This window comes from Galleria mellonella, unplaced genomic scaffold (assembly GCF_026898425.1).
Source record: "Galleria mellonella isolate WM207_F2 unplaced genomic scaffold, CSIRO_AGI_GalMel_v1 utg36, whole genome shotgun sequence".
NCBI classification, from domain to species: Eukaryota; Metazoa; Arthropoda; class Insecta; order Lepidoptera; family Pyralidae; genus Galleria; species Galleria mellonella.
In genome coordinates, this window is record NW_026442086.1 from 8,685,406 (window position 1) to 8,698,814 (window position 13,409).

At 37.6% G+C, this 13,409-nt stretch overlaps 1 protein-coding gene across 1 annotated transcript; it reads left to right on the plus strand.

Annotated features, from left to right (window-relative positions):
• Positions 1–130: 130 nt before the first annotated feature.
• LOC113520649 (ubiquitin carboxyl-terminal hydrolase 30 homolog) lies at positions 131–6,383 on the plus strand. The gene is made up of 9 exons (XM_052897301.1): positions 131–592; positions 1,399–1,571; positions 2,008–2,185; positions 2,278–2,453; positions 2,575–2,662; positions 3,233–3,369; positions 3,806–3,937; positions 4,415–4,623; positions 5,089–6,383. Exons 1-9 carry the CDS (start codon positions 322–324, stop codon positions 5,207–5,209), a joined length of 1,485 nt encoding a protein of 494 aa, XP_052753261.1. The 5' UTR covers positions 131–321; the 3' UTR covers positions 5,210–6,383.
• The last annotated feature ends 7,026 nt before the right edge of the window (positions 6,384–13,409 follow it).

Below are 13,409 nucleotides of genomic sequence, written 5' to 3' on the forward strand. Positions count from 1 at the left end.
ATTTATCATTCATTCATATCTCAAGCGTACCATAGAATAAATATATACCTTAGATAGGTATCCCCCCCCCCACGCTTAGCCTGCGCCTTTTGAATAATTTTATTTAGTCTGTGTCATTTACATTGTAAAATGTCAAATTGATTGAAATAAATGTCATGTTTACTTAGAAGTCAAATCAAATTTTCATTTTATTTCTTGACGAAAATATATAAATTCGCCAATTGTTTAGTATTTTGCTATTGTAGTAAATCACTGATGCGGTTCAGTTAATATGTCTAATAAAGGACTTTGATATTAATTTGTAACCCCGATTGTGTGACAATGGAGAGTGGGGACAGAATTTTAGTGGCTGCGGGGCTGACGGCTGCTGTGGTAGTCGGCGCTTTCGTCCTGTGGGGTCCTGGAGGTGCACCTCGTGTAAGGAAACGGCGGGGGCAGATTGCAGGCTTGCAGAACTTGGGTCGGACCTGTTTTCTCAACACGCTCCTGCAAGCGCTGGCTGCTTGTCCTACCTTCATAGACTGGCTAAAGAAGTATGCGAAAATGGATGCACATAATAGTATGATAACAACATTATACACAGTTATTGAAGGTCTGTCAATTGATAATCTATTTGTTTTATATATAGTAAATATATTTAGTAAATAATATAATCACAACGGGGTATTTAATTTAGTAACCATGAAAAAATTATATTAATAATAAACAGAAATAATAATTTTGCAATAATTAAAAAAAAATAATGTGCAATTGTTAACTGTTGCTGTAATGTCTACATTACACTAAACCTATTATAGATATGACATCTGTGACAAATCTTAGAAGAAAAGGGATTTTTAGTAATGGGGTCAAATAAATTCATTGTTAGCAATACAGGCTATACTATTAGGTTGACCTCCATGTGATTCTCCTTGGAAGCTAATAGTTAATTGTGGAATAATGTCATATTAATATAGGAAATTGGTAGTAGCACTCACCGGTATTAAGCAACGCCGGGATCAGGATCGGTATTAAGGAAAACCAGGACTAGGATTTTAGTTACCTGCACTAGTTAATATTAGTCAGTTAGCAAGTTCAGTCAATGTTCATAGTATGTAAGACAAAAAGGTAATTAGTCATTTTTATTCTATTATTATTATTTTTTTTTATTTTACATTGACAAGCGCTGTTAGAATGCAAATCGCCTGCCATTGAACCAAGGAAGTTCTTAACACATATTGGGCTAATTTACTTATTTTCATCCTCACATCTCTTGTTTGTACCAATAGCACCGTTTGGGTTACATTACTATTACATTTCCACCAATTAAGAAAAAAAAAATCTATGATAATTCTAAACATAAGGAAGTTAATGTAAAAAAGTTAACAATAGTGGTAAGTAGTAGTGGTTTTGTTGTAGTTGTGAACGGAACACATGAGTCTGCCCGTGGCACTCCTGTGTGTCCCCTGGGAGTGCTGCAGGCACTCAGAGCAGCTGGCTGGGTGGTCCCCGCTGACCAGCAGGATGCACATGAGCTCTTACATGTGCTGCTCTCCTGCATTGAGGAGGAAACCACTGCTATGGCTCGGAAGGTATTATTGTTTTGTAAGAAAAATTACCACTCTGTAAACAGGGCTGGTTATTGACCCCTGATGATGAAAAATAGACATAAGATTAACACATTTTAAGGAGATACTCTTTAGCAAATATTTGGTAGTGTCCAATGATTTCCTAATGATGAAAAAAAAACATTGAATATTGGGAACTTCACTGTTCATTTTAGTGATCATTGATCTTTTCATGATGCTCATTTACTTTGACATCTTTTTTATACATCAGTCTCACCCTATGATCTCACCTTCCCCAGTCTGGTTTTAAATTTATGAACTTTTCTCTAAGAGCGGGATCATCACAAAATTTGTAGATTTTCAATTTATTGCAGCTTATTTACCTGTCAATGTTTGGGATTAATCACAAAAGAATATTAAAGTTGAATTAAAGGATTTATGTGAGCGTGTGAACTGGCAGCCGGGCTGCCTGTCGGACGCGCTGGGGCTGAACGGCGGGCGCGCGTGGTCGGCGCTGGCGTCGCCGGCGTCGCCGCCCGCCGCCCGCGCCGACTCCACGCCGCCCACGCCCGCGCCGCTGCCACTCGCACGCCCAGCCTCCGCCGCGCCCGCCGACGAGCCCGACCTCGTCCACCCTGGTACGTCTTATTTGTTTACCATTTTGAAATTGCTCACGGGGAAAGTCGCTAGAACTGAGTGGACAACACGTGGATTGTACTAATTGTCGCAGAGCCGGCGGCGCCGACGCGGATGGGGCTGGCGAAGGGCGTGTCGCGGTCGTTCTGCCAGCTGAGCGCGGTGGGGCGGCGCTGGGCCGTGCCGCCGGCGCGTGCGCCGCCGCCGCCCGCCGCGCCCTTCCGCGGCACGCTGGCCTCGCGCCTGCACTGCACCGTCTGCAACGCCAAGGTACCGCCCCGCCCCCCGCACCACGCACCCCTCACATCTCGCCTCCAGCTCGCATCCTCCAAGATGCGGCTTTCCCTGCTCGTCTACTTTGTCACCTGTCAATCATTAACTACTGTTACAGAGCCCCATCCGCTACGACAAGTTCGACAGCATCTCGTTGTCGATGGCCAACGCGAGCGTGGGACTCACTGGCTCGTACAGTTTACCAGGTCAGTGCCTATTGCAAGTTCTTATATTTATACCAATTAATCCAATAATCGATACATCATCCTGACTGGCAATTTCTACCCATGAAGTGTTCAATAGTTTTCTTTCAGCTTCTCAAAAGCTGATTTGTAAGTGATCTTTCTATTGGATAAGTTAAATATAATAAATCTTAGTGTGTACAGTAAAGATTTTATGATAGAACACAATATCTCAGTTTGGAAGGAAAGAGATTGTTAGTAATGGAGACTGAGACCCAACCAGGTCAACCTCCTCGCGATTCCTCTTGGAAACTATCATGGTTAATTCCCGATGAATTCATCATGATGGGCTAACTGGCCTGTTTTCATTCTCATCTATCACCCTTCACTGGTGCTTCGCCAGTGTATCCCGTTAGCGCACGCGGGGTTACCATACTATTTTCACCCATAAAAAAAAATATCCCAGTCATGCAAAAGAAGTCATAAAATAGATATGAAGGCTATAATATACACATTTAACTAAATCACCTCTAATGAAAATTATATGTAAAAAAATTAAATACTAATAAGAGATTATGTTCCATGTGCATGCAGGCTTGCTGCGCGCGTTCACGGCGCCCGAAATGGTGAAGGGCGTCCGCTGCAGCAAGTGTTGTCCCGAGCGGCCCGACGCGCCCACTCCGCCCATTCCGCCCGCCACCAAGCACATCCGCACGCTCAGCTTCGGGAAGGTCGCATATTTATGTCTTGCAATTAACATACCCTGTGGTCCGGGCATAGAATAGACTATCCCTTTTCCCGTGGGTGTCCTAAGAGGCGACTAAGGGATGGCGAGGGATGGGCAGCAGCGTCCCTCTTGAAACATCTATAAAGCCTAACTACATTTGCCAGTCTGCCTGCTATGCGTGGCAACTACTGGCAAAATCCTCCAATGGAGGGCCCCTCTTTTGAGGGCTTATTTCAGCATTTGATGGTTAAGGGTTTGATCGGTTGGATAATCATGAATTAAAGTACACATGTACACGAAAAGATGATACCTCTGAAAGCAAAATATGTGCGTTATAATGCAAGGAGTCTGTGTTATGCGTTCAATATGAACTTGTAGATATAAATGAGGTTGCGATGTTGCATGTGTGGCGTGGTGTGGCGTGGTGTGGCGCGGTGCAGCTGCCGTGCTGCCTGTGCCTGCACGTGGCGCGCGTGGAGTGGGCGGGCGGCGCCCTCAGCAAGCGGCCCGACCACGTCGCCTTCCCCGAGACGCTGTCGCTGGCGCCCTACGCGGCCGTGCCGCAGCCCGAGGTCAGCCAAGCGGTTACACTGTCCGTGTTTGAGGGGCGAGCTATTGTTAGTAATGACGGCTGACGGCCCCATTGCTAGCAAGCCCTGTCAGGTCGACCACTACGCGGTTCCCCCAGGAAACCATTGTGATTAATACTTGTTGCATTTGTTACGATGGGTTAACTGACCTACTTTCATACTCTAAGTGAGTCATCTCTCACTGGTGCCCCGCCAGTGTATACTGATAGCACAGACGGGGTTACCATTCCATTATCATCCATTAAAAAAATGTGTTGCATGTTTTTATTTTAATATATGACAATGGAATTGTTAACAGTGTTATGCCGGTGGGATAAACCTGGAATTCAGTGTAATGGTTGCCAAGGGGAACCCACGTGTAGGTTGTCCTAGTTGGATATATTGCTAGCAATTGCACTTTTAGTCTCCATTACTAGCAATCCCTTCCCCTTGCTATGGTTGCACGTTGTGCGTGTGTAGATGGAGCTGTCGTCGCTGGTAGACGGGCGGCTGCGCAGCGGGCTGTCGTCGCTGAACGCTGGTGCTGGCGCTGCTGCTGCTGCTGGCGGCGGCCGCGCGGCGGAGGAGCGCGCGCAGTACCGGCTGGTGGCGGTGGTGGTGCACGTGGGCGGCCCGCGTTCCGGACACTTCGCCACCTACCGCCGCGGGAACGGCTTCGAGGCCAACAGGTAATCGACGTTTGTTTGCACTTGCATGCTCTTTGTTGAACTAAATTGTTATGACGACCGGTTTGTATGATTCATCATTTGATGAAGAACTTTTAATCATAAATATGAAAGACTCTGTTGTTAAGAGTAATAATGTTAGAGACACCGACCCAGTGGCTTAGATACAAACTAAGAGACCTCCTGTACAAAAGTCGATTGCTTGGGTACCTCTGTCCAATTCGTGTTTCTACCGTGAAACAGTTGTGTTTACATGGCTGTGTTTCGGTTTGAAGGGTGGGATATGGCATGAATTTACAGGGTACAGAGGAATAACACCCGAGTCTTCAGGAATGGCAACGCATGGTGGGTATCATGGGCTTAACAGTATACTCTGTTGTGTTCATGATACTGCTCATGTCAGCTTGTTTGTCATTCTAAGTTGTATAAAAAAAATAACTGAAGGCGGGTGGTGTTGGTTGTGTGCAGATGGTGGTACACGTCGGACACGCTGGTGCACGAGGTGTCGCTGCAGGAGGTGCTGCGCTGCTCCGCCTACATGCTGTTCTACGAGCGCGCGCGCCCCGACCCGCTCGTCCACCACTTCTAGGCCTGCGGACGACCGTGAGATAGAAAAAGCGGCGTCTGGCGTCCTGCGGTAGCGGTAACGTGTCTACCGACAGGTTCGCTAGCCACCTGGCCCCTAGTGGCCGTTTTGTGTCATAACTCATCACGCGTCAGACTACAAAGGGTCGCGATTGTCTCGATTAACTTTAATAATTTTAAATTTTGACTCTGTGCTGATTTCTTAGCTTCAGCGAGGCGGATTATTTAATGTCATTTATTCTATATGAAAAATATGAAGTTTCGACCATTACCCTAAGAACAAGGAATTACATAGAAGGAATGATAAAATTAAAAATGTAAATCATATGGTTGCCTCCTTTTTTCTTATGCAAATATAATTAGTAAAAAGAAGACGAAGGATACACCCTCAGTTGTTATTTTTCTCAATTCATAGCAGGCTAGTGTATAGAAAATGTTTAATATGTCAGTTATTTGTCAATGACAAGTTTTACATTACTAAATTATATATTGGACACAGTTTATGTAGATAGTATGCAAGCAGGTTGTATCTGAAATTGGTAGGGTTATACGGCCGTATGACATTTTCTATACACTAGCAATTGATGGTGTATCCTTCGTCCTCTTTTCACTAATTATATTTGCATAAGGAGAAAGGAGGCAACCATATGATTAACATATTTTATTTTATCATTACTTCTATGTAATTCCTTGTTCTTAGCAATTATCTAATGTCAAAAATTGTCGCGTCATAGGTATACATGTGTAACTGTAGCTTCAGACATTCACACTGGATTAAAACTGAAACGTAACTGTTTCTAACGTGATAAGTCTCAAAAATGACATTTTAGAATTGAGCCTCGTGTTGTCATATTATTAGGATCACATGCGAGCGAGTAGACGTTCGTTTCTTACACAACGCTTAAGCGTGAGTGTTGTGTCTACACTTCAACAACGTGAATTTACAGGGTACAGAGGAATAACACCCGAGTCCTCAGGAATGGCAACGCATGGGGGGTATCATGGGCGAAACAGTATACTCTGTTATGTCCATGGTACTGCTCATGTGGACATCTATAGGCGACGGTTACCACTTTCCATCAGGTGGGCCGTCAGCTTGTTTGCCATTCTTTTTTTTATACAACTTAGAATGGCAAACGAGCTGACGGCTAACCTGATGGAAAGTGGTAACCGTCACCTTTTATAGGTTGTTGTATAAAAAAAATAAAATAAAAAAAAACTTAGTGACAATGTTGAGCACAGTTTTCGTTTTAAATACGTCACATAATAATTTTAATGTTGCATATAAATGAGAAGAGATGCACAAGTGAGAGAGAGAAGAGAAGAGAGGAGATGACCAAAGCGAATGATATCGTACGTGTATGACGATTAATTGGGATCAATGGAAACGGAAAAACTGTTGACGTCAATAGGAAAAAAGGATATTATGTAATAAGATAGAGTCTTACATTATATAGATAGAGTATCGAGTCTCAAAAATGGGTCAACTTTTTGTCAGCTAAATGTCAAATTAGCTGACTCGGTTTTTTATGAGTGTTCTATATGTTGTAAATAGCAGGATGTAGTAAAAAAAACATATATGTATTTGAGATATAAAATAATAAGTTTAGTGAAAAAAATACGAGACATGTCTTATAAAAATTTGATGAATAGAACCAACTTAAAAATAATACATTGTTCTAAAAAACCCTCAGTGTCAACAGCCAGTATTAAAACTTTAACACTATAATAATATACTTACGCTTATAATTTATCTTGACGTGTCTATATTTAATTATTTAATAAATAAAATGAGTTTTTATGCATTAAACAGTTATGAAAATTATAAAACAAAATAAATATACGAAATTATAAAGGAAACATTCAATAACTATGTATATTTATCATGCAAAATTGTATGAAAAAGTTGACCAAGCGAGTCAATTTTCTCGAAGCATCTGTATGGAGATACTATCTATATAATCTAAGGATGAAAATTAAAAAATATGACAAGAATAGATAGATATATATACCTATAAAAGAATAAAATATTTAAAATTACTTGAGAAGTAATTAAGCAAATTTTTTTTTTTAATCTTTATTTATTTAGGGACTTTTGTCCTTTTAGGCACAGGCTAGGTCAGTCCCGTCGTACCTTAATCAATTTTAGGACATAATTGGATATATTTTAACAATCAGAAGACACCAAATCAAATATGAACGAAAGGAATGTCGTGGTACAAAAAAAATACTTAATCTATGGTCCGATGCAGGCCTCGAGGCAGGTAGATCTACTTTATAACTTACATCCGACCATATGGTACACCAGCCTCGCGTCGCAGGAAGAGGGGTCTGCATGAAACATTTCTTTATTATTTTTATTAATTCGTAACTTATTAATCACATCTTTCCTTTCGTTAATTAAGCTAATTATACCGGTTTGGATACCACCAATTATGTTTTTTACCAATTAATTTTATGTATGATTTGTAAAAATCAAACGAACGTAAATAAAGTATATAATCATAACTAATAATAAAAAAAAAAAAAAAAACAACATGGAGGCTATTTAGAATATTATTCGCGTTTAAAATTAAAATTTTCGTCTGATACGTATTTTTTGTTTGTTAGTGCGTCCCACCGCCTAGATGTTTGTTCCAATGGACTCCGTCCGATGCGTTTAGGGTGTTTTCAATCACCTGTATACGATCCCGCCCCATATGTGAGGGTTTACCATAAGAATAGACTGGGTAGAAGTGACACTCGTATGTATTGAGAATGCGACAGTGCTGCCAAGACGTTTAGTTCTACAGATTCAATTGCATATGTCTTTATTGTAACCTGCAAATAATTTTTAATGTGGCACGTCTCAGCCACGCTGCGTGCGTACGTCTGTTGTTTGCCAGCCCTGACTTAAAAGGACGCGAGTTGGACGCGAGCTGTCCGCGCGACAACGCCGTTATCATTATTAAATTCACGGCAGTGTCAGTTCTAGTCGGTTATATATTCTTAAGACTACATTACTCTCAACCATGACAAATCTCGAATCATTAAACATTTTACATCCGGGTATCGTGTACTCTATTGAACATTAGAGCGTGTGGAGGGTTAAGACATAGACAGGGCCGGATTGACCATGTCAGGGTCCCAGGGCAACAAAACTGTTCTGTGGATAATCCGGCCCTGGTCATATTTGTTACAAATATTTAATTTACTTGGCTCTGTACAATTTTTCCACACTGATTATTTCCTATTTAAGTCGGAAACTATTCTATTTCTATCGAATATACTTTGTTAGTGGTATAATTAGGGGAATCTTGGCTGTGTATTTTGATGTTTAGGAGGATATAAGACACTTTGATGTAGTATTTAAATATTCATACACATGTGTTTGTCTACGTAATGCTCAATAATACACAAAAAATATGTGACACTGTAGTTTTTTTTATAGATTGATCAGCTTGTAATTCGAGCTTGGCTTCATACTATCTATGGGAGCGTTATGTTGTATGGCTGCATTTATTTTATGGTTTCTAAATACACGAATTATGATAAAATTGTGGATGACTAATTGAATGCGTGTTGTTTTATGTTTGTGTAATTTTAATGGGCGGTCACGTGACCATGCAAACTAATATTCAATACAAACCTGCGTCGAATGTTTTTTTTTTTAATTCTCAATATCAATCGATTTAAAATATTATTTTTTTTAATTTATAATAACATCAAACTGTAACTATCGCTGATACCAAAATTCGTGCCGTTCTTTTTCTATTTCATGTCTTGTTTTCTGTTTGTTAGTGGCAAACGAGAAACGAGATGGCCAATTTTTTTTTAATTTTGATAAAGGGCAACACTAGTCGTTTGTCAAAATTTAAAAAGAGAATAAAGTATTCTTAATACGTCGTTTAGTGTTGACATTCAGTCTAGAAAAAATAGTGGGTTAATTCTTCTCGACTGAAACAGTTTTTAATCTCTTGTAAAGTTTTGAAATTTTGTAAATACAAATGATTGTAGAATAAAAAAATTAAAAACAGAAGTGATCAGTTATATTACTCTAGTCCCTATTCTCTACAGAATTAGTTGTTCTGTTCACGAGTATGACGAACAATCTAAATTTTATTTCGTGGCACAAACATACATTCTTCCGCTTGTTTACTTTCAATCTACTTTTAATAGAATGAATATTTTCTTATTGCATTTCTGAAAGCGTTACATATCTTAAATATAGGAGTGTAAGAGTTGTCTGTACATTTGTGCGTACCTTAGTAATGTGCCATAATGTTGTCCCCAGTTTAGTATTGAACGTTGTAGATAATCACAAATCAATAAACATACATACATATATATTTTTTTGTATACATTGCACGTTTACGAAATAATTTTAGCATTTTAACATGTCTCTTTAGCGAATAAGTCACTATCTATGTTTATATTATTATTACTATTCGTGTGTAAGTGTCGCCCTCTGGTGTCGATTGTTTATAGTTTGTTTTTGTTATATGCGACTGCCATTGGCGTATTTAAGGGGGTTTAAAGAAGCAAAACTTGGCGTCTGTACCCTCAGACATGTCTCTATGAAGTTTTGGTCGAATTTTATATCACGATGGGCTAACTGACCTACTTCATCCTCATCTATCATCCTTCACTGGTGCACCGCCGGTGTATACCTATAGCGCGGGTGGGGTTACCATTCCATTATCACCCATTAAAAAAAAATACATTTATATTAACTCTAATGCCCTGCGCAGACGAGGGACATTTTACCTATGTTCAAAATTTATTTCATTTGCCCTGGATTCGAAGTTCAACCAGAGACAATCCTTGCCATAAGCACGTATTTGGTGTGGTCATAATGAAACTTCTAAATGTATGATGCACACTTCATTGTGCAAGGATACAGTTCGAGGACCTTGGTGGTGTAGCAATTTGAAACATTACCGCACCTACTGATGGTCGCAAGTTCGATTTCTGCACAATACAAACATTTGTATTCATGAGTATGTTTGTATTGGTCTGAGAGTAGTCTATGCATAATATGTATTTAGAGAAAAGTTTATTAACCCTTCTTTGCATCTTTTTTTTTTATTGGTGAAATAAATCAAGGTAATATAATTCATGTTCAAAATTAAAGGAAAAATGGTAAAAAAAAAATCTGCAATAGACATTAAAAAGGTATCCCAGACACGATCAACTTAAAGTGAAATTGTTCTTTTATATAATTTTTGGGCATTCAATGTTATGATGGAAATTTCCACCATTATGCAAAGAAGGGTTAAACTATGTCTATCAGTGGTCTAGTAGTCATAGTACAGGTTTGCTTAGTTTGACAATAGATGTCGCTTATATGATTACTGGTAAAAAAGGGTTTTTCCGTAAATTGAATGTCCACCGTTTACGCAGCCTTTAATAAAAAATAATGTCAAAATACTTCATAGTATTTGATTAAAGTGGTGTAAATGCTTCACAGGGTATAATTATGTATTTACATTGGCGATACTGCGTTGGTTACAAATAATGTACATATTTATATATAATTCTAAATATTCATATAAATTCATTCATAATTACATGTATTACATCTGCATATTTAGAAATAATAGGATCTTCATCGTGCCTCCAATCAGACTGTTTATAATTACTCCTCTCCATCCAAAGGTTGCCTGGAAGAGATCGCTCTTAGCGATAAGGTCGCCCATTGTTTTCTCACTGTGATTATTTCTTGTAATTGTTTATATTTATAATAAGTTTACTTTTGGAGGAAACAATAGAGTATCTATCTATAAGATAAACATGTTCCATATTCATAAATTCAAACATATGTCAAATCGAAATGTCTACGTCTTAATGTCAAAGTTTCTTAATTCCTGTCTCCTGCCTACGGCTAGTCTTAAATTCGTAGATGGTTGTTGCACAACTGTCTCAACTTATAAAAATGCACAAATAAATAATATTTAATTGTCTCGTGTATGCTTCTGCCCAAGATAATCTAATTGTTCAATGAACAACACGAATCTTTGCTAACAGAAGGACCGTATACTTATTGGCGCTATGGCACTATTATAGGTTAGTTTTTTTTTTGTGTTGGCGATTAAGGAAGCAGTAAATGGAGTGATTTAATTTGTCTATAGAATTCAAACTGTCAATGATATTAAAAAAAAAAGTTTTTTTTTTTATAATTGAGTAAATATGTAAGCTTAATTTTGTTTGTGCTGATTTGATAATGGCTTATTTATTGATTGATTATGGCTCTTGGATGTAAAATAATGTGTATTAAGTTATAGGACATTTCTTATTACCATGATTATTAATTGAACTCGCCGATGATATTAGGTTTAGTTATTTGTAATTATATATATATATATATATATATATATATATATATATATATATATATATATATATATATATATATATAGTTCAGAGTCATATATATTACTCTGTACAATATATCAATACATTTTAAAGTAACAATTAAGGATGGCCAATATTTTGCTTACAAATTGTATATTTTCATCATTTAAATATTGGCAATTTTTTCAATCTTATTTAATAAAGTATATATATATATATATATATATATATATATATATATATATATATATATATATATATATATATATATATATATATATATATATATAATCTACTTATGTAAATAAATACTGTCAAATATATAGTTATCTACTTATCGGCTTTGATTCGTATGACACTATGAAACATGATATGACATTGATATGAAGCGTACCTTAATTCATATTGATATAAATGATGACATATTTAGCGTGAATTTATTTAGTACCTAAATAGATATAGTTGCTTTATTTTATGCAATAATGCACTCTATATGCAGTGTACCACATACTATTGAGTAAATTTGGAAAAATGTTAAGATTTGTATCGAAGGGCCCACTAATTCTACAACTGATTTTAATTGAGGTTCGTTGTGTTAAAATTGTTGTTACATTGTTATTCTAATTAGTATTTTCATTTATTCAAAATGTTTACAGACTTACATAAATATGTTCAAAATATTACATAAATTTCCGAATTGTATAATTCAATCTAAGAAACAGTATATCTCGTATAAAATTATATTTTTTATACATAACTATGTTTATATAAAAGTGTTTGACTTAGTAATTCTTTTGTCTATTTGGTGCTTATGAAATTTGCAAGAAGAGTTTGATATTTCTTGAGTGCAGTTTGTCAGGTTCATGAATATTGGTACTGGATTGGATTGATTGTCCAGCAGCAGTATAACCGAATAGATACGACGCTGAAACCTTTAAGAGCGCCCATAAAACGACAGCAGTCTGCAATTTCTCTAATCTCGCCTAAGGGCTTAATAATAATCTCGCATAAGGGGGTAATCACTTACTATCGTGCTAGTTATATACTCGTTTGTTCTCTGTCATAAAAAAAAGTTAAATATCAGTGGTGAGGATCAAATCATAGGACAGAATTCCAGACAAATATCGTAATGAAGACTAGGCAGCATTGTCTTCGACCTTAGCTTGTTCCATAACGGAACAAACGTACTAAAAAAAATCATAGGACCGAGGTACTAGCACAGGTATGTACCTATAGATTAGTAACTTGGCATAGTGATTATTCAACTTTTCTGATCCTTATTCTAAATTCTGTCGTCCAAAACTCCTTTACTAAAATGCTGTTTCCCAAACATTGTTTTTGGCGGCACTTTGTGCCGTGCCATAAGAAAAGAAAAAAAAAAGTTGGCATAGTCGAAAGAAAGGACATTTTATGCAATAATTGGTAGCTACTAGTACTTATCAAATATTAGTATATAATGATAATTAATCATTGATATGATTAAAATTGTATTTTGCTATGAATCATTGTCATGACGTAATGATTCTTCGAGGAGGTGAACTGATGACGTTGAAATTGGTCGCGAGCGTCATCGGTGGTAGCGTTCGATGATAAATTATCTTTTATAGCTCCATAGGTAAGTTCTCTTGTAACAAAGTTACATAAAGTTTTTCAATTCTGACTAATATATGTTAAAGCAAGTTTGTTTGTGACGTGTGGGCTTGTTGACGGCACAAATAGGTCGTTATATTTGACATGTACATTGTACTTGTCAAATCAATATTTCCCGGTTACGCTGACAAAGTCACAGCCATATTGTTTCATAATTTGACGATATGTTATTAGTCATTAGATGCATTGTGCAACAATGGTGAGCACGTATGTTTTGGAAA

Coding starts and splice junctions, on each gene's coding strand:
- LOC113520649 (XM_052897301.1), top strand. CDS start 322: ATGGAGAGTGGGGACAGAATTTTAGTGGCTGCGGGGCTGACGGCTGCT. Junction 3,370..3,805: donor GCACGCTCAGCTTCGGGAAG/GTCGCATATTTA, acceptor GGCGCGGTGCAG/CTGCCGTGCTGCCTGTGCCT. Junction 4,624..5,088: donor AACGGCTTCGAGGCCAACAG/GTAATCGACGTT, acceptor GGTTGTGTGCAG/ATGGTGGTACACGTCGGACA.